The sequence below is a fragment of the Kwoniella dejecticola genome, chromosome 6 (assembly GCF_000512565.2).
Source record: "Kwoniella dejecticola CBS 10117 chromosome 6, complete sequence".
Classification (NCBI taxonomy): domain Eukaryota; kingdom Fungi; phylum Basidiomycota; class Tremellomycetes; order Tremellales; family Cryptococcaceae; genus Kwoniella; species Kwoniella dejecticola.
The window spans coordinates 174,598-190,478 of record NC_089306.1 but is presented as its reverse complement, the minus strand read 5'-3'; the positions used below and the strand labels follow the sequence as shown (position 1 = coordinate 190,478).

Here is a 15,881-nt window from a genome sequence, read left to right as displayed (position 1 = left end):
ATGCCCCGCTATATCCCTCGTTCAAATCTCCCAACCAACCTCATCCCTCATATACGCCCTTTGAACGCTTATCCAATAACTCGTCCTTTGTCCGAATTGCCCACACCCTCCGATCAGCTGTCATTCAGGGATGATAAGCCGGGGAATCTGAGGGTGCAGGAATGGGTAGATGGGCGAGGAAGGTGGACGGGGATAAGTCAGCGAGAGAGGTTGGGAGGTAAGAAGGCGGTCAATTTCGGTGTGGAGCGGGAGGGCAGGAGGTGGGGAGGATTGAAATGGGCTTTGAGGGAGAGGTAGTGGTTGTTGCTCGCTTCTGGTTTTTTTGTTGTTCTGTGCTAGTGTTTACTGGTTCGCTCGAATCAGAATCATAATCATCATCATAATCATCGTCATGATCATCGTCATGATCATCGTTGATGGTCATTCAAGACATGTATACAGTACACATGCATCTATCTTTACATCTGTGTAAATCGCTTGGACCTGTAGTAAAATATATAGGCAGCGACAACAGCTACGGCCGGTCCCCAAATATCGCTCGACCTCTTTTCGAAGGAATCATGAATCCCATTCTAGCATCTTGGTCATCTATCGACCTGAGCACCGATTCGTGAAACAAGTCAGCTCTGCATATCCGTGTATCGGGTGATATATATCATCTACAGAGTATGTGCACATACACCCGAGTAGGGAAATAGCTAGAACCCTCGACTGCGCTGCCACTGAGATCTGATCTATTTGAACTGACTCACCTCTTAGCCAGTTCTCCTCTGTACGTGACATCTTCCAGCGAATCCGAGGAAAGTGCTATTCCAGGTATGAACAGTCCTAGCGATATCAGAGCTTCTACGATGATCTGTATCACCATCGTTGTATCAGCCTCAAGCTTCTGAGCCTCAGAACCTCAAGCAGTATGCGATATCACGCGCCATTGGTTTATTAGATCAGCGCAGAGGTCTCAATCGAGACTTACAGAGGTGGGTAAAGAAGTCGTCGGTCTCGATAAAGCTTTGAGCGTTGACAAGTCTGTGACCCAATAATCGTCAATAACACATCTCTCATCGATGAGCTGATTGTGATCAGAAGAACTGGTGAGGGTGTGGAAGGACATACGCTCGTAAGTCGAGAAGGCAGCTATCATCATGCATCAGCACTGAGTACATTACACATATCGCGCTGTGTCATGACTGACCATGAACCAGAGCTAAGATAGCTACCACGACCAAGACCTGCCCAACTACTTTCGACATTTCGGCTCGGCTTCGAGAGGGTTTGTCTTCTATCATTCGGATATTCGGATACACCTTGTTCTTATATAGTCAAGCATTCAAGAGACCGCTGCTTGAATGATAGACCACTTGTTGACGGGATCAAATCGATTGGTTCGGTCTTGGACGATGACCGAGTTCTTGATTATTGACGTCAGCTTCAGCTTGCTTGGAAAAGTTGGATTATCAATAATCCTTCAATAACGACGCGTAATTTCATGGAATGAGATGGACCATACATTTATACATTCAAGCACGTCACATCTTCGTCAGAGATGACAGATTCCTCTCAGACTGAAGATTGAGAATGTTATCCACCTGAAACCGGGACATCAAGACGCAAACCGCAGACTCACATCGACATAAGCCAAAATGGTCGATCCTATCTCCTTCGTCGGGCGATTCGAACATCTCCCTGGACGGCCCAAATCGGATGATGCGAGGTGAGCCAGCTCTCCTCCTACTTCCTCTTCTTATCGCCCACGGTATACCCTCTACCCTCATCACCAGCTCACACCGGGCAAATGCTCTAAAGCTTACTTGATCACTTAGACCCCTCCTCGAGAAGATCGCTAGTCAAGTTAAGCCGATAATGAAGAAACGCGGATGGAAAGTCGGTACTCTAGCTGAGGTGAGCGAAATAACCCAAATCTACACCTTACATCTGTGTCCGTGGCTATCAATCTATCCAATGCGAAAAGACTTTTGCGCTGACGGATCATTCATCTACTCATTGCTGGCCCCCATCTTTCGGAACATGTAGTTCTTACCCTCGAACCCATCGTTATTGGGCTTGAACCAAAATGCAGGTCAAAAGATCAACCTCCGACTTCGACCGCCAGGTAACGAGAATACATTCTACGAGTTCGATCAGTTGGTATTAGTCATGCTTCACGAGGTGTGTTCGGTCTTCCTTTCACTTCTTTCAATTTCGTCCATACGACATAACTGTGCTGTCAATCATATTATCCAATTCATGACCATGATTACAATCATTCAATTCATGACGCAGACTCAAAGCCTCCATTGGGCCTTTGACTTTGACGAACGGCGCAGCTGACACTTGCCTTTCATCTTTCATCTAATTCCGCTTGCACCGAATCAGCTCACGCACAATGTACATGGTCCGCACGATGCCAAGTTCTACAAATTACTAGAAGAGCTAGAAGAAGAGTATTATGAGTTGAAACGAAAAGGTTATTCGGGTGAGTGTCAGCCAATGCATTGTATAAGGTCATGGAACACATACATTATGCTCGACTACACTATGGCTGACGTCTATCCTGTCCTTATTTTTCGTTTTTCGTTTTTCATTGACATGTAGGCGAAGGATTCCACAGTGAAGGCAACAAGCTATCCGGTCTCAAAGTCAACGAGTACGAAGGGAAAGCCAAGGGCCTAGCAGCTGCCGAGAGACGATTAAAGCAACAAAGGCTCATCGGCCGAGGAGGGGTGTTGGGCGGAGCGAAAGTCGGTGGGAAGAGTATGAAGGAGTTGATCGTTGAGGTGAGTCGGTCGAGTCGAGTCATATCAGTCCGGTCATATCGACCTACTATCACATCCTTTCTCTCTCTCTCCCAAGCGTCAAAAGGTCTCCGGCTGTTTGGCCTTTGTTGATAGCCAAACGCTGATGATCTGTATCTTTTTGATATTCGAGCAGGCTGCTGAAAGACGGTTGAGAGACGATAAGATCTGCGCGGTAGGACATGGCGCAGAAGCAGAGAGAGAATCGAAAAAGGCTCACGAAGAGAGTGTGGGAGTCAATGCTGAGGATATACCGCATGAGACTGCCGTTGCGGGAGACAGCGCGACTCCGCCTATACTAGATCCTCAATCTGATTTGAGAAATGGGATGGACAAGGAAGGACCAATTGATCTGACGATAGACAGTGACGAAGAGGTTGAACCCAAATCCGCCGAACCTTTGATTCCGCCTACGGATCAAGCGATGTCAAACGTCAAGACAGAGGATCCTCCACATAGGAAGAACACCGCCAACCGCCCGATATCTCACAAAGATACAAATCCAACTTCAACCCCCACTCACCCGTCTCAAACCATACCGTTGCAGTCCAAAAGAACCACTCCTACCTCAGTCGCGACTAAGAAACCCAAGATCGACAGGTGGACATGCGAGACGTGCACTTTGATCAATTCCCCAACTGCTCAATCATGCGAAGCGTGTCTTACTCCCAATCCCAATTCATCATCTAAGATAGGGATAGCTGAAGCAATAGGAGGAAACTTAGGAGGTCAAGGACAAGGGATCAAGACTGATCAAGGGTGGTATTGCGGATTCTGCAGTTCAGGTCCGAATGAAATGGAGCGGTGGAGTTGTACACTCTGTGGAGAAGTTAGGAAGTGGGGTTAATTCAAGTACTTCTGTAGTCTGTTATCTCGTACCACTCATATCCAGTAGCATTGTTCATAGCGTTGTAACGCATCGAAATGTTGTATGTTGATATGATAGTACCATGTTGATATAATAGTAGCATGTTGATATGATAGTAGCATGTTGATCAGATCCGTCAAATAGCCAATGACCTGTCTGATGAGTGGCGAAGCTATAATTCAGTCCTATGCGGCTTGGAGAGAGATCGACGTTAATTCATTCCCATCAACTCAATAACAATGCAGTGACACACTACGGATGATGCGGTGCCTCGTGTGTGATGATTGAAAATACGAAAATACAGATCCGGCCGTTTGGCTGATGTTATGGATGTATGGATAAATCTGAATGAATACAAGCATGCTGTAAGATCAAGACAGGTTAATCCGGCGACACACTCACTGCCTGAGCTCAAGTGCCACTCTTCCACCGCTTTCATGTGTGACCGATAAAGCCGTGTTACAATTATCCATTGAGCTTACGTACACTTTTGATAAATTGCCAATTGGGTAGAAACTGTGCCTGAACTCTGGGGTTGAAATCAAAAAAAAACTTCACAAAATGCTGATTGCCACCGTACAGCGTAGAGCAATCCTCACCATACACACCGATACACTCCACCAGTCACAGCCCTTTCCATTCACGTTTCCAACTTTTTTCACTTGTACTTATATTCCTTTCAACATCTATCCTTATCTCTTTTCCCCTTCTCTCTCTTCATACCTACCTATACAGCGTTCGCCGCTAAGGCTTCTTCTCATCACCCCAAACTCCATTGTATAACATATACAAACAGACGCTCTCTGTTTCTTTCTTTATATCGGAAAGTCAAAACTCAGATCTCTAAAAAAGTAGATCTACCAAAACGACCAAAAACAGATAGATATCTCAAGTCACTTCATCACTTCATAGATCGATATCCAATAGTGAGTAGCCCCTCTCCCCCATTCATCCGACGACAGCCAGTATCGATCAGAAAGCTGATACTTCACGTATAGTGGCCCCTGCTGCTGCCGCCGCTGCCTCCTCTGCCAAATCCGGCGCTTTCGACGTCGCCACCCTTTTCGTCGCCGACAAAGCCGCCAGAGATGAGGCTGCCGTCGACCTCGCCAACGCCGCCAAGAAGGCTGGTGTCGAGTTCTTCGGACAAATAGGTCTTAACGATGCTCTCGTCAAGGTGAGTCATTTCTCTCCCATTCAGATCTCTTAGCCAGTCACCTGGATCACGGATTCAGAATCTCCCTGTTACGGTGGCGACGCGCGACAAATTTTCACATACTAACTGACGATGTATCCCTTTGTCCCATCCGACATGACAGGCTCTTACCGACAAAAAATCAGCTGCTGCCCGAGAGGGTGCCGCTAGCGCCATCTCTACCTTGTTAGAGAACGGTGCCGGTCCTTTGCTCGAACCATACATCGTTTCCTCCGCACCAAACACCCCCTTCCCAGCCCTTCTCGAGGCTTTCGCCGACAAGGCCAAGGAAGTCCAAGTCGCTTCCCTCGCCGCTGTCAAGTCGCTCGTACAAACCATGAACCCATGGGCCACCTTCGTCATCCTTCCCGCCTTATTGGAACAAATCCGAACTGCCGGTAAATGGCAAATCAAGTCCGGATCGTTGGACGTCCTTCAACAACTCGTTTCTTCCGCCCACGACCAAATGGCCCAAGCGATGCCTGACCTCATCCCTGTCCTCGCCGAGGCAGTGTGGGACACCAAGTCCGATGTCAAGAAGGCTGCCAAGGCCACCCTCGAGAAGGCTTGTGCTTTGTGTGAGAACAAGGATGTGAGTCATTCTCTCTGTAGCAACCAAATGTTACCATGCTGATCCCCATGCCGCAGATCGAGAAATTCATTCCCGCTTTGATCAAGTCGCTCCTTAACCCAATTGAGGAAGTCCCAAAGACCATCACACTCCTTTCCGCCACCACCTTCGTTTCCGAAGTCACCGCCCCTACCATCTCCCTTATCGCCCCTCTTCTTATCAGAGGTCTCGATGAGCGACCTACCGCCACCAAGCGAAAGGTCTGTGTTATCGCCGATAACATGTCCAAGTTGGTCGACTCCGAGTACACCGTCAGACCTTTCCTTCCTCGATTGCTCCCCGGTCTTATCAAGACTGCCGAGACCATCGCCGACCCTGAAGCTCGATCGGTCGCCAACCGAGCCATCGCCACCCTCCGAAGAATTGGTAAAGTCCCAGAATCTTCTGACGGTTCCGATCTCCCCCCTCTCAAGATCGCCGAGGGTCCCAACCTTGCCACCAACTTCGTCGCTCTGATCAAGAAGAACGGTGGTGTCGAAGTTGAGCAAGCCAACCCTGGTATTGCTTACGCCGGTGTACTTGCTGCTTCGCTCGTCAACGCCCACAACTACACCCAAAACGTCTGGGAGGCTACTCTCCCTCAATACATCAAGCTTGCTCTCCCATCATACGACTCCCTCCCTGCCGTCCGAGAACTTCTCCAAAAGAAGGCTGACGAGGAAGAGACCGATGACCTCAAGTTCGATGACGAGGAAGAGGGTGAAGATCTCTGTAACATTGAGCAATTCAACTTGGCTTACGGTGCCAAGATCTTGTTGCACCACGCCTCTATGCGATTGAAGAGAGGTCACCGATACGGTCTTTGTGGTAGAAACGGTACCGGTAAATCTACCCTCATGAACGCCATCATCAACAACCAAGTCGAAGGTTTCCCTCCCCCCACTGAAGTCCGAACCTTCTACGTGCAACACGATATCGACGGTTCCGAAGCCGAGATCTCCATCATCGACTGGGTTCTTGCCGACAAGAGATTGCAAGCCAGCGAAGAGGAAATCAGATCCACCCTCGAGTCTGTAGGTTTCGACCCTGTCAAGCAAAAGCACTCCATCGGTTCTCTTTCCGGTGGTTGGAAGATGAAGCTCGCTCTTGCCCGAGCCATCCTCTTCAAGGCCGATATCCTCTTGCTCGATGAGCCCACTAACCACTTGGATGTCCTCAACGTTGACTGGTTGATCAACTACCTTACCTCCCTCACCCAATGTACCTCCATCATCGTATCGCACGACTCCGACTTCTTGAACAGATCCATCACCGACGTTCTCCACTTGAACAACTTCAAGCTCAAGAGATACCCAGGTAACCTTGAAGCTTTCGTAGGAATGGTCCCTGAAGCCAAGTCATACTTCCAACTTGATGTTGCCGAAGAATACCAATTCAAACTTCCTGCTCCCCCTCTTCTTGACGGTGTCAAGACCAAGGAGAAATCTCTGCTCAAGATGCGAAACGTCAACTTCCAATATGTTGGATCTCCTGTTCAACAATTATACGACATCTCCCTTCAAGTCTCTCTCTCTTCTCGAGTAGCCATTCTCGGTCCTAACGGTTCCGGTAAATCCACCCTGGTCAAGCTTTTGACCGGTGAGACCGAACCTAACAAGGGTGGTCAAGTATGGAAGCACCCTAACTTGGTCATTGGTTACGTCGCCCAACACGCTTTCCACCATATCGATAACCACTTGGACTCTACTCCTCTCGAATACATGTTGTGGAGATACCAAACCGGTGAGGATTTGGAGGAGATGAACAAGGCCAACCGAGTCATGACTGAGGAGGAGAAGCAAAAGATGAAGGAAGGTGCCGTTGTTCTCAAGGAAGGTGTCAAGAGGTTGATAGACGAGATCGTTGCCCGAAAGAAGTTGAAGCAATCTTACGAATACGAGATCTCCTTCAAGGGTCTTTCATCCGCTGAGAACATGTGGATGCCCCGAGACGAATTGGTTGCCCGAGGTTTCGAGAAGAAGGTCATGGAACTCGATACCCGAGAAGCTCAACGATTAGGTCTTATGAGACCTTTGGTCCGAAGAGAAATCGAGAAGCACTTCGAAGACTTCGGTCTCGAATCCGAATTCGTCTCTCACAACTCTATGAGAGGTCTTTCCGGTGGACAAAAGGTCAAGGTCGTCTTGGGTGCCGCTACATGGCGAAGACCCCACATCATCTGTTTGGATGAGCCTACCAACTATTTGGACCGAGAATCTTTGGCCGCCTTGATTGCCGCCTTGAAGAACTTCGAAGGTGGTGTCTTGATCATCACTCACAACCGAGAATTCTCCGAATCCATCTGTTCCGAAGTGTGGGCTATGCGAGATGGTCACCTCGAGGCTTCCGGACACAACTGGGTGGAAGGACAAGGATCTGGTGAGCGAATTGACAAGAAGAAGGACGACGATGATGAAGTCGAGTACGATGCCCTTGGTAACCCCATCGCCAAGGCTAAGAAGGAGAAGAAGGTATCTGCTGCTGACAAGCGAAAAGCCAAGAAGGACCGAATGGCCCGACGAAAGCGAGGTGAAGAAGTATTCACTGATGAGGAGTAATTCTAACATCTTTTTCTGTTTACAACTCACATTAATAGATATAGAATTCTCTCTTTTCATCGGTTTTCGTTTTTCGGATATTTCATCATCTCACAATGTAGATAATACTCGTTCCATGCGTTCGTACTTTCGTACCTTCGGTCACAGCTTCATAGCTTAGCTTAGCTTTTACCAGTTACCATACATACTCCAATGCTTTGTTAGGCATGTATACCCCGATAGGGACGGTGTCCTGTTTCTCACATTTATCACTGGTTGCACTTCAGTAGATATGTGCGCATCAACTGTGGAACGCTCTTTCAAACACGTGTGGCGAGAATACTCCTGATATCAAATCTGATTGACTGAACGACAATGCTCAACAGGGCTTTGCTCTTTCGTCCTGGGTACAGTATATGAACGCTAAACATGCATACGAGAAGTAAATACTGAGGTAAATACGATGTTCTCTAGATCTCTCAGACGGGCGAAAGCACGGATTTGATCCAGCACGCTGTAGACCAGACCATAATCTGAAGCTGGTTTAAGCACCTAAGCTCGCGAGCCAGTTCCAGTTCCCGACGCGGATCCCGAGAGATTCATCCGGAGCTCGAGACGTTGAATTTCAGTCTCGAAGACACCTTTGGTGCTCGCTGATTCAGCTTCGATGAGATGTGCATCGCTGAATGCCGAGGAGAGATACCTTTCCAAGGCATTGTACATAGCCTGCTGTTGATCAAGGACAGTGTCTTCACTTGTCTCGGTGTTTGCGGCGAATCCATAGTATTCATCCGCTACTCTCTTAGCTCGTTCGACAGCTGACATTGACAAGGTGTGGCAATGATGGTCCGGTCAGGTCAGGTCAGGTCAGGCACAAAGGGGAATCATTGACCCTTTGATATCAGCTCATAGCTCATGGTATATTCGAAGACAATGGGAAAAGAGCAGGAAAGAGACAGTGATGAATTTTAATAAATTGGAAAGAGGAAGCGGGAGAGACGTGATACAGTACTGTACTGTACTGTACTGTACTGTATGAATGTATGAATGTATGAATCGGAGATCACAAACTCACCTTGAGTCCTGGGTACAAGGAGGCTGGCCCAGTCTTTACCGGACTGTGCGGGGTCGAAGTATTTCTCCTGTAGGGATCGGTTAAATGTGTTGAAAATATCGGTCAGTTTTCTTCTACTGGATTGAGTGGACATGTCGAATGGGTTGATGTGAGCAGTAACTACAGTAACTGGATTGATAAATAGTATACGATAAGTTAGGCGGAAAATTTGATTGGTGTTTCGATGATAGCAAAAACGACAGAAGTCAACTTCGTCGAGTCCAGTACAGTACAATATTTATACCTTTTCAAGGTCGGTCGGAACTTGTCTTTGCTACATTCTCCTCGTTTATGGTTGCTGCTCAACGGCGAGACCGAGGCCGGTACCGACCGACCGACCGGCTCATGGAAGAAGCACACTCCGCTTCGACAGCGACATCGATTGTGCATCTCGGTTCAGCTTCGATACGGCACCAGCAATACAATACCGTATGAGTACGATACTGTATATGTGTCCACGACGCCGAAATGCAACCTCATCTCCGATAAATGTTCATATAGCTCGATAGATTGGACTGATTCAGCCCCGACTGTATGGTGCAGTTCCCCAGAAATTTATCTGTTTTCTGTATTGACCAGATCTGCGCTCTCAGCCGGCCCTTCCTTATTCAATTGCATCTTTTACATAACTTAGTCAATCGTCGGACTCTAGTCTTGACAGGCATCGCGGCGGAATGTGAATTTGACATTTCGAATGGTAAGCGTAAGCGGAAGGATCCCGGTGGTACAGTATGGCCAATCCCTCTCCTTCTTTGCTCCTGTTCCCCATTGTTCTAAACAGGTCCATAATCCTTCCGCTCCAGTCCCGATTTTCTACTCCCTTTGCTTGCAGCAGCCCTGCGATGATTGCCACGACAGCCCTCAAACCGCCCGAATCGGAATGGACGGCAATGCCACTTTCGGCCTTCAGACCAAATGGCTCACTGAGCAGATCACCTGCATGCTCCTTTCTGAGCGTATCATATCGGAGTCGGATGTGCTGGACAATGCAAGATCGAATCTGACTTGTGCAGTTCTCTCTTTGGAGTTCGATTGGTACGCCTCTTCGCAGAGAGTCCGTGTATATGCCCTTGGTACGACTGCATTTTTTGGCCCTTTAGAATTAAAATCACGATATATTAATGACGAAAGTCTTTGCATGCAGTACTATTTGTCACCCAGTTCAACCTTCAGCTTATGTCCTACTTTCATTACTGTATCCTCTACGTCTCCCTTTCCGTCTTACGCATCTGTGCGTTTCATGATGGCCATTCTTGGCAATAGCCGTGGTAAGGACAACACGAGCTCGCCCCGTTTTATGAGACTGGGAACTACTCTCTCGAGAAGGATGGTCATCCGCATCTTTCATCGAAGTCTCATCCGTTCTATCTTCATCTTCTACCTCATCTTCATCATCAGGACCACTTGCACACTCAATATCGACGCCAAAATCGACGTCAAGCTGGTACTTTCTCACCAGACCATTCCCGAATCCGGACCATCCACTTTGATCCAATCCCCGTCTAGTCGCGCTTTTCTTCGTGCCGTCTCTATTGAGCGTTGACGGACCGATCGCACTCGATTTTCTGGTGCGTGGTCGTCTTCGCCTATCTGAGGGATAGTGGTGTGAGCTCCCGCAAGTCTTGTTTCTTCCAGAAGAGGTTGACGTAGTACTCAGGGATGATGGGACGCAGCCCATCGCTCTGCAAAGGAGACAACAGATACAGCAGTATGACCGGATTGAATGTGAAGAGGGACCAGTAGTGGTTGATAGTATGAGTATTGTGTCATCTGTCTTGTTGATTCAAGACTGGGCAATGTTGTCCCGCTCGCTGTGCTCGTCGAAGAGTAATGCGAGTATTGCGGGCTACAGAAGGACGGAACGATGGAGTAATACCGTACCATGTATATCGACTTATCACAACCGAATAAAAACTATGAATACTATGAATGGCTGATCCGAGAAACGGCCCGTTAAGAGTATATAAAGGAGAAAGGATATTATTGAGAAATCTCGCTTGGGGTGGCTTCTTACCCCACTCGCTTTCATCCTTCCGTACTGCAGAAGCTGTGAGGATGCCCCTCAGGCTCGCCCTTGAATGGGACAAGCCATTCGGTCCTTTCTTTCGCAGAATCTGATGTGGGTATAGGATTCACTTCTCAAGGGAAGAAAAATACATATGTACAGGGTTCTCATGATCTGCAGCATATTGCAGCCCCACTTCCCAAAGAATACGACGGGCCGACGCCTTGCAATGCCGAGGACCTGTTCCCTTCCTACTTTACAGTAGATCTCATCTCGGATACTCGGACCAACTTGGATGTTTCGAACATCGCCTAAATGCTTGTACACAAGGTCAGATTGCTGTCAATTGCCACGCACAGCTCCTGATGGACGCTGACCTACCACTCTACGCGGGTTTCGTGGATTTTTCAGATTCCTTCGTCGACCTCTTGCTCCTCTTAGTCGGTCGGACTCTGACTTCCGCGCCACCGAAAACTCGATCCCAGCTGCCCGACCACCCCGCTGCATCCAGACCTCGCCTCATCGCTGCGTCCTCCGGCGACGTCCGTGAATAGTCCCTAGACCCACACTCACTCGCACTTGCACTCGCACTTTTTGTACCCTGTGACTTGCGACGTACGTCCCAATTGTCGGCCCTGAGCTTTTCGAACGACTTGACACCTCCTTTCGAGGAGGTCCTCGACGAAGTACTTTGGAACATGATTCGGTGATCGAGTCCTGCTATGGGATTAGAATTGCGACACTCAACTATCGTCTACCTACTGGCTTGTGGATAGCACTGTTTGGGGAATTGCCGCTGTTAGCCAAATTGCGATGTGTGACTCGATTGGGTCAAAAGTATGCGCTTTTACAAGACAAACTGATTTCCAGGATATGCGGAGGAAGATGTGCTTTGTACGTGATTTGGTCATTTTAGCTGTGATGTCAATGTATTATCTGGATTAGTGAATTCCTCAACTACTGCAGCTGGCTGTATAGAAAGGGAAGAAATCAAGAACCAAACGCATATGATAAAGACGGATGACGTAGCACCGATGTGTCCTGGCTACATCATCGCACAGATCACATGCTTCGCGGTCTAACAGTCTGTGAAGTCGACCTATTTCCTTTGCATTTTTCGATAGAGTATAAGTCGTGCCAGCTCCACCGATTATTTCGACGCCTTGAACGCAGCGACATGCTACCTGAGATCGCCACTTGTTGTGATCGGTGTCTTTTTCCTTGCAATTGTCGCATCGATGGACAAGAACCTTGTCACCGGGATGAAACAGACATCGTGACTTCCAGCCATTTTGGTGCTCACGATTGCCGTCTTCATGACATGTCGAAAGGCGCGATTGCCATTGCCGTTCGACAACATTTGAGACGCTCGAGTCCATGTGGCAAGGTATTGAAACACATGCTTATGCTATCGAGCTATCAGAATGATATCATGTCATTTTACAGAAAGTGGTCCGCTTCCGACTGGACGATGTGTTGACGTAACAGATCAACGAGGCCACTAGCTCATTTGGCCTCCTGAGCAGCCTTGGCGGCTCCTTCCGGGTCATGGGCTGATACTTCTATCTCTATTCGCATATCGTCTTCGCCCAACCGGGTCACTCCAACGCAGGTGAAAAGAGGCTTGTGGTTCGGGCACCATTTCCTCATATTTCTACCCATGGCCTCGAGAGCCTCGTTGTTGATTGGGACATGGTACGAGTTGATCCGGTAAACCTACATGGTAAACATCAGAATCCTTTCGAGCCTGAAAAGTCGAGACTCAAGGTTCAGAACTCACTTGCTCCCATCCTTTGCCGCCCGCATCCTTCAGGGCGATATCAACATTGATAAAAGCCTGGTCTATTTGCGCATTGATTTCCTTGTAGATCACATCGGTCTCGGGATTCCATCCCCCTTGGTTCACATTTATTGGATCAGGCGATACTATGGGATCCACCCGACGTGGCACACTCACCTTGTCCGGAGCAATGTATGAAATCACCTATTCGAACAGCTTGGGAATAGTGGAAATCTCTCTGCTTGATTTGGCCGGAACCAGGGTATGCGTAGTAAGGGAGATGAGACATCTGGACTGTTTGAGCTCTCTGTGGTGTATGACAAGAGGGAGTGGGTTCTCTTTTCCATACAGCGGCATGTAACCTATATATAGGAAGATACGTGCAAATCGGAAAATTGCAATTCCGGGCCTCGTCATAGCTCGGAAAATTGCGTTTCCGTCACTGATTTTCGATGTTGATCCGGTTGCGTTCTCTTAGTAACATCCCCTCTTGTTATGATCGCCCTCTGCAGTTCATTCATCTTAGTCTGATCAAACACCAACAGTCGCCAGATGCACGATGCTCGAGCCCCGCAGGAGAAATGCACGCGTTGCATGCGCGAAATGCCGCGAGCGAAAGTCTAAGTGTGATGGGATACAGCCGATTTGCGGTCAGTGCGACTTGAGACGTGTCGATTGCGACTGGTCAGCTTCCATAGATCGCCGCGCGAAGTGAGTGACGCCAGAACCCACCACTCATGTGCTCTAAAGGCTACGCTGATGATCTTATGGCGGCAGCAACAAACCCTATAGTCATATCAAGAAGTTGTCTCTGGAAATCGAATCGTTACGAAGCGAATTAGCTGACATGAGGGCTGAGAGATCTAGAATTGGGAATCAGGCTGGGGAAGGTGTTAGCATAGATCCAGTAGTAGGAAACAGCGTTCACAAAGACCGGACGCAAGAGACGGCCCAGAGCTCTTCAACTCCTCCGCCCGGATGCCAGGAAGGCGAAGCAGCAGGCTATAATCCGGTGGACAGCTTGTATATGAACGATACTGGGCAGATGTCGTATATGGGACCAACTTCGATTCCCCTGTTAGGTCATCCATCTCTCTCAACAGGTGTGTATCTGTGACTATGACTGAATTCTGGGGCATCTCAATCGAACTGACTGCTTCTCGATTAGCGCATACGTTCAACTTCTCATCCTTGATTGCCTCCTATCTTCCATTCAGCCAACCTGACATCTATTTCGGTCTCGACCCTTCGACGCACAACGATCTGCTCGACCTTTACTTTAGATATCTGAACGGTTGGAGCGGATTCGTCGACGAAACAGGCTTCCGTCAAGCACTGAAGGATCCCACACAAAAAGCTCACGGGTACAGTCGCTTCTCGCATGTCTGCATACTTGGCAGCGCATCTCATATATCCGGAAAATTCTGCTCACTCGCCCCTGGGGAAAGAAGCTTGCGCTTTGTGGACGCTGCTCTGAAAATGCTGGGTAGAGAGCTCGAAAATCCAAACCCATGTACCGTAAATGCCATGGTGCAATTAAGCCTCAACGCATGCGATTCAGGTAAAAGCAGCACCGGCTGGACGTTAGCAGGTGACTCGTGACCGCTTACGCTTTTGACTTCTTATACTGATCCAAAAGTCTGATGGCGGTCTTATCATAGGACTCGCAGTCCGGATAAGTCAAGGTCTTGGACTCGGTGTGAATACCTCTAGGTTGGTGCAACAAGGCCAGATGGATTCCTCGTCGCAGCGAGCTAGAGAAGATGGATTTTGGACGGCTTATGTCGATGACACGTGAGTGTATATGGTATGATCTGTTCGCTCATGCATCAAACAGTCTAAACTCCCTTTACTCAGGACGTCTTCCATCGAGGGAAATGGAGGACCACGACATACCACTACCGTGCGCTGCATTAGGACCCTTGGAAGACTGTACCGGCAATCATCCGACCATGGAGCTTGCCCTGGTTACACTCTGCGCGATTGCCAGGAGAGTGATGCACTGGTTTTATAGCATACGTAAGGAGAAACCCAGACGCGCGGACGAAGTGCAAGTCATGCGAAGCGATCTTAAAGCTTGGTGAGTGAGATCGACTCGTAGCCGTGGTTGCAGTCTAGCTGACGACACTGACAGGGGCCAGAAATTTGATCCTCGTGCCGCAGACCCGCCGCGAAATCCGATATCCTCTTCAGCTATGTAAGTGGAGTTTAATAGCGTTGGAAAATTTAGCCTGGCTAATTACGCATGGCTTGTGCCAGTACTTGCCTGGCCTTCTATAATACGGTGACCCTCCTGCTGAATCGCCCCTTCTTACAACGACACTGCCTCGACTCCCGGGCGGGCCAGTATTGTCTGTCGGCTGCTGTCGACACCGTCGAGCTCATGCAGCTTTTCGATAGGCAGCATCAAATGCGACACGCACCCGTGACGAATTCCCAGGCATGTGAAGCTCCCTGGATCTCGCGGAAGCACGCATCGCTAACGTCACCACTGACCTAGAACCTGCATGTTGCCGGGTCATTTTTCATCTTGCTTTTGGCCGATCTGTACGATCAGCCTGATAGGTCGGTCCAGCGTAAACAGGCCGAAGAAGGTTTGTCTCACGTAGTGAGCTATTTGACCTTGCTTGCAGGCTCATGGGATATAGCCTCACAAGCACTAGCGGCAATTCGCACGATGCGACAAGAGTACGCTGTGGATACAAGTGTTCTCGAAAGCCAGGATAATCTGCCGCAAAATCTTCCGGCGGAAGATATGCAGCTGACATTCGATATCGAAGATTTCCTGAGAGGCGAATTGGGTTTGAATCTGGTGGATCTCGGTGCATTCTCTGGTGATCCCAACCTAAGCATAATCGACGGGCCGGGCTGAAGGCTCGACCCACATTACCTGTATGCGCATTTCGTTTACCGGATCCATGAGCGGACTCCTTTGTCGATTCGTATATATGCATCTCGTCGATAAACATGCCAGCTTTTG

General features: G+C 48.6%; 6 protein-coding genes across 6 annotated transcripts; 3 read left to right on the top strand and 3 right to left on the bottom strand.

Annotated features, from left to right (window-relative positions):
- I303_104960 (uncharacterized protein) lies at nt 1–297 on the top strand (the record flags this gene model as incomplete). Its single annotated transcript, XM_065969071.1, has 1 exon — nt 1–297. The coding sequence occupies one exon, from the start codon at nt 1–3 to the stop codon at nt 295–297; it is 297 nt and encodes a 98-aa protein (XP_065825143.1).
- Nucleotides 298–514: 217 nt separating this feature from the next.
- Nucleotides 515–1,250, bottom strand: I303_104959 (uncharacterized protein; the record flags this gene model as incomplete). Its single annotated transcript, XM_065969070.1, has 5 exons — nt 515–596; nt 753–856; nt 974–1,026; nt 1,114–1,134; nt 1,193–1,250. 5 exons carry the CDS (start codon nt 1,248–1,250, stop codon nt 515–517), a joined length of 318 nt encoding a protein of 105 aa, XP_065825142.1.
- A 390-nt stretch (nt 1,251–1,640) lies between these two features.
- Nucleotides 1,641–8,023, top strand: I303_104958 (uncharacterized protein; the record flags this gene model as incomplete). Its single annotated transcript, XM_018408888.1, has 9 exons — nt 1,641–1,711; nt 1,821–1,899; nt 2,032–2,166; nt 2,374–2,473; nt 2,593–2,774; nt 2,929–3,577; nt 4,659–4,837; nt 4,980–5,447; nt 5,504–8,023. The coding sequence occupies 9 exons, from the start codon at nt 1,641–1,643 to the stop codon at nt 8,021–8,023; spliced, it is 4,383 nt and encodes a 1,460-aa protein (XP_018262579.1).
- Nucleotides 8,024–8,554: 531 nt separating this feature from the next.
- I303_104957 (uncharacterized protein) lies at nt 8,555–9,210 on the bottom strand (the record flags this gene model as incomplete). The annotated part of the gene is made up of 2 exons (XM_018408889.1): nt 8,555–8,820; nt 9,078–9,210. The coding sequence occupies 2 exons, from the start codon at nt 9,208–9,210 to the stop codon at nt 8,555–8,557; spliced, it is 399 nt and encodes a 132-aa protein (XP_018262580.1).
- A 3,417-nt stretch (nt 9,211–12,627) lies between these two features.
- I303_104956 (uncharacterized protein) lies at nt 12,628–13,190 on the bottom strand (the record flags this gene model as incomplete). The annotated part of the gene is made up of 3 exons (XM_018408890.1): nt 12,628–12,837; nt 12,902–13,017; nt 13,079–13,190. 3 exons carry the CDS (start codon nt 13,188–13,190, stop codon nt 12,628–12,630), a joined length of 438 nt encoding a protein of 145 aa, XP_018262581.1.
- Nucleotides 13,191–13,748: 558 nt separating this feature from the next.
- Nucleotides 13,749–15,773, top strand: I303_104955 (uncharacterized protein; the record flags this gene model as incomplete). Its single annotated transcript, XM_065969069.1, has 7 exons — nt 13,749–14,004; nt 14,070–14,492; nt 14,563–14,695; nt 14,739–14,981; nt 15,036–15,098; nt 15,161–15,341; nt 15,402–15,773. The coding sequence occupies 7 exons, from the start codon at nt 13,749–13,751 to the stop codon at nt 15,771–15,773; spliced, it is 1,671 nt and encodes a 556-aa protein (XP_065825141.1).
- Nucleotides 15,774–15,881: the final 108 nt, after the last annotated feature.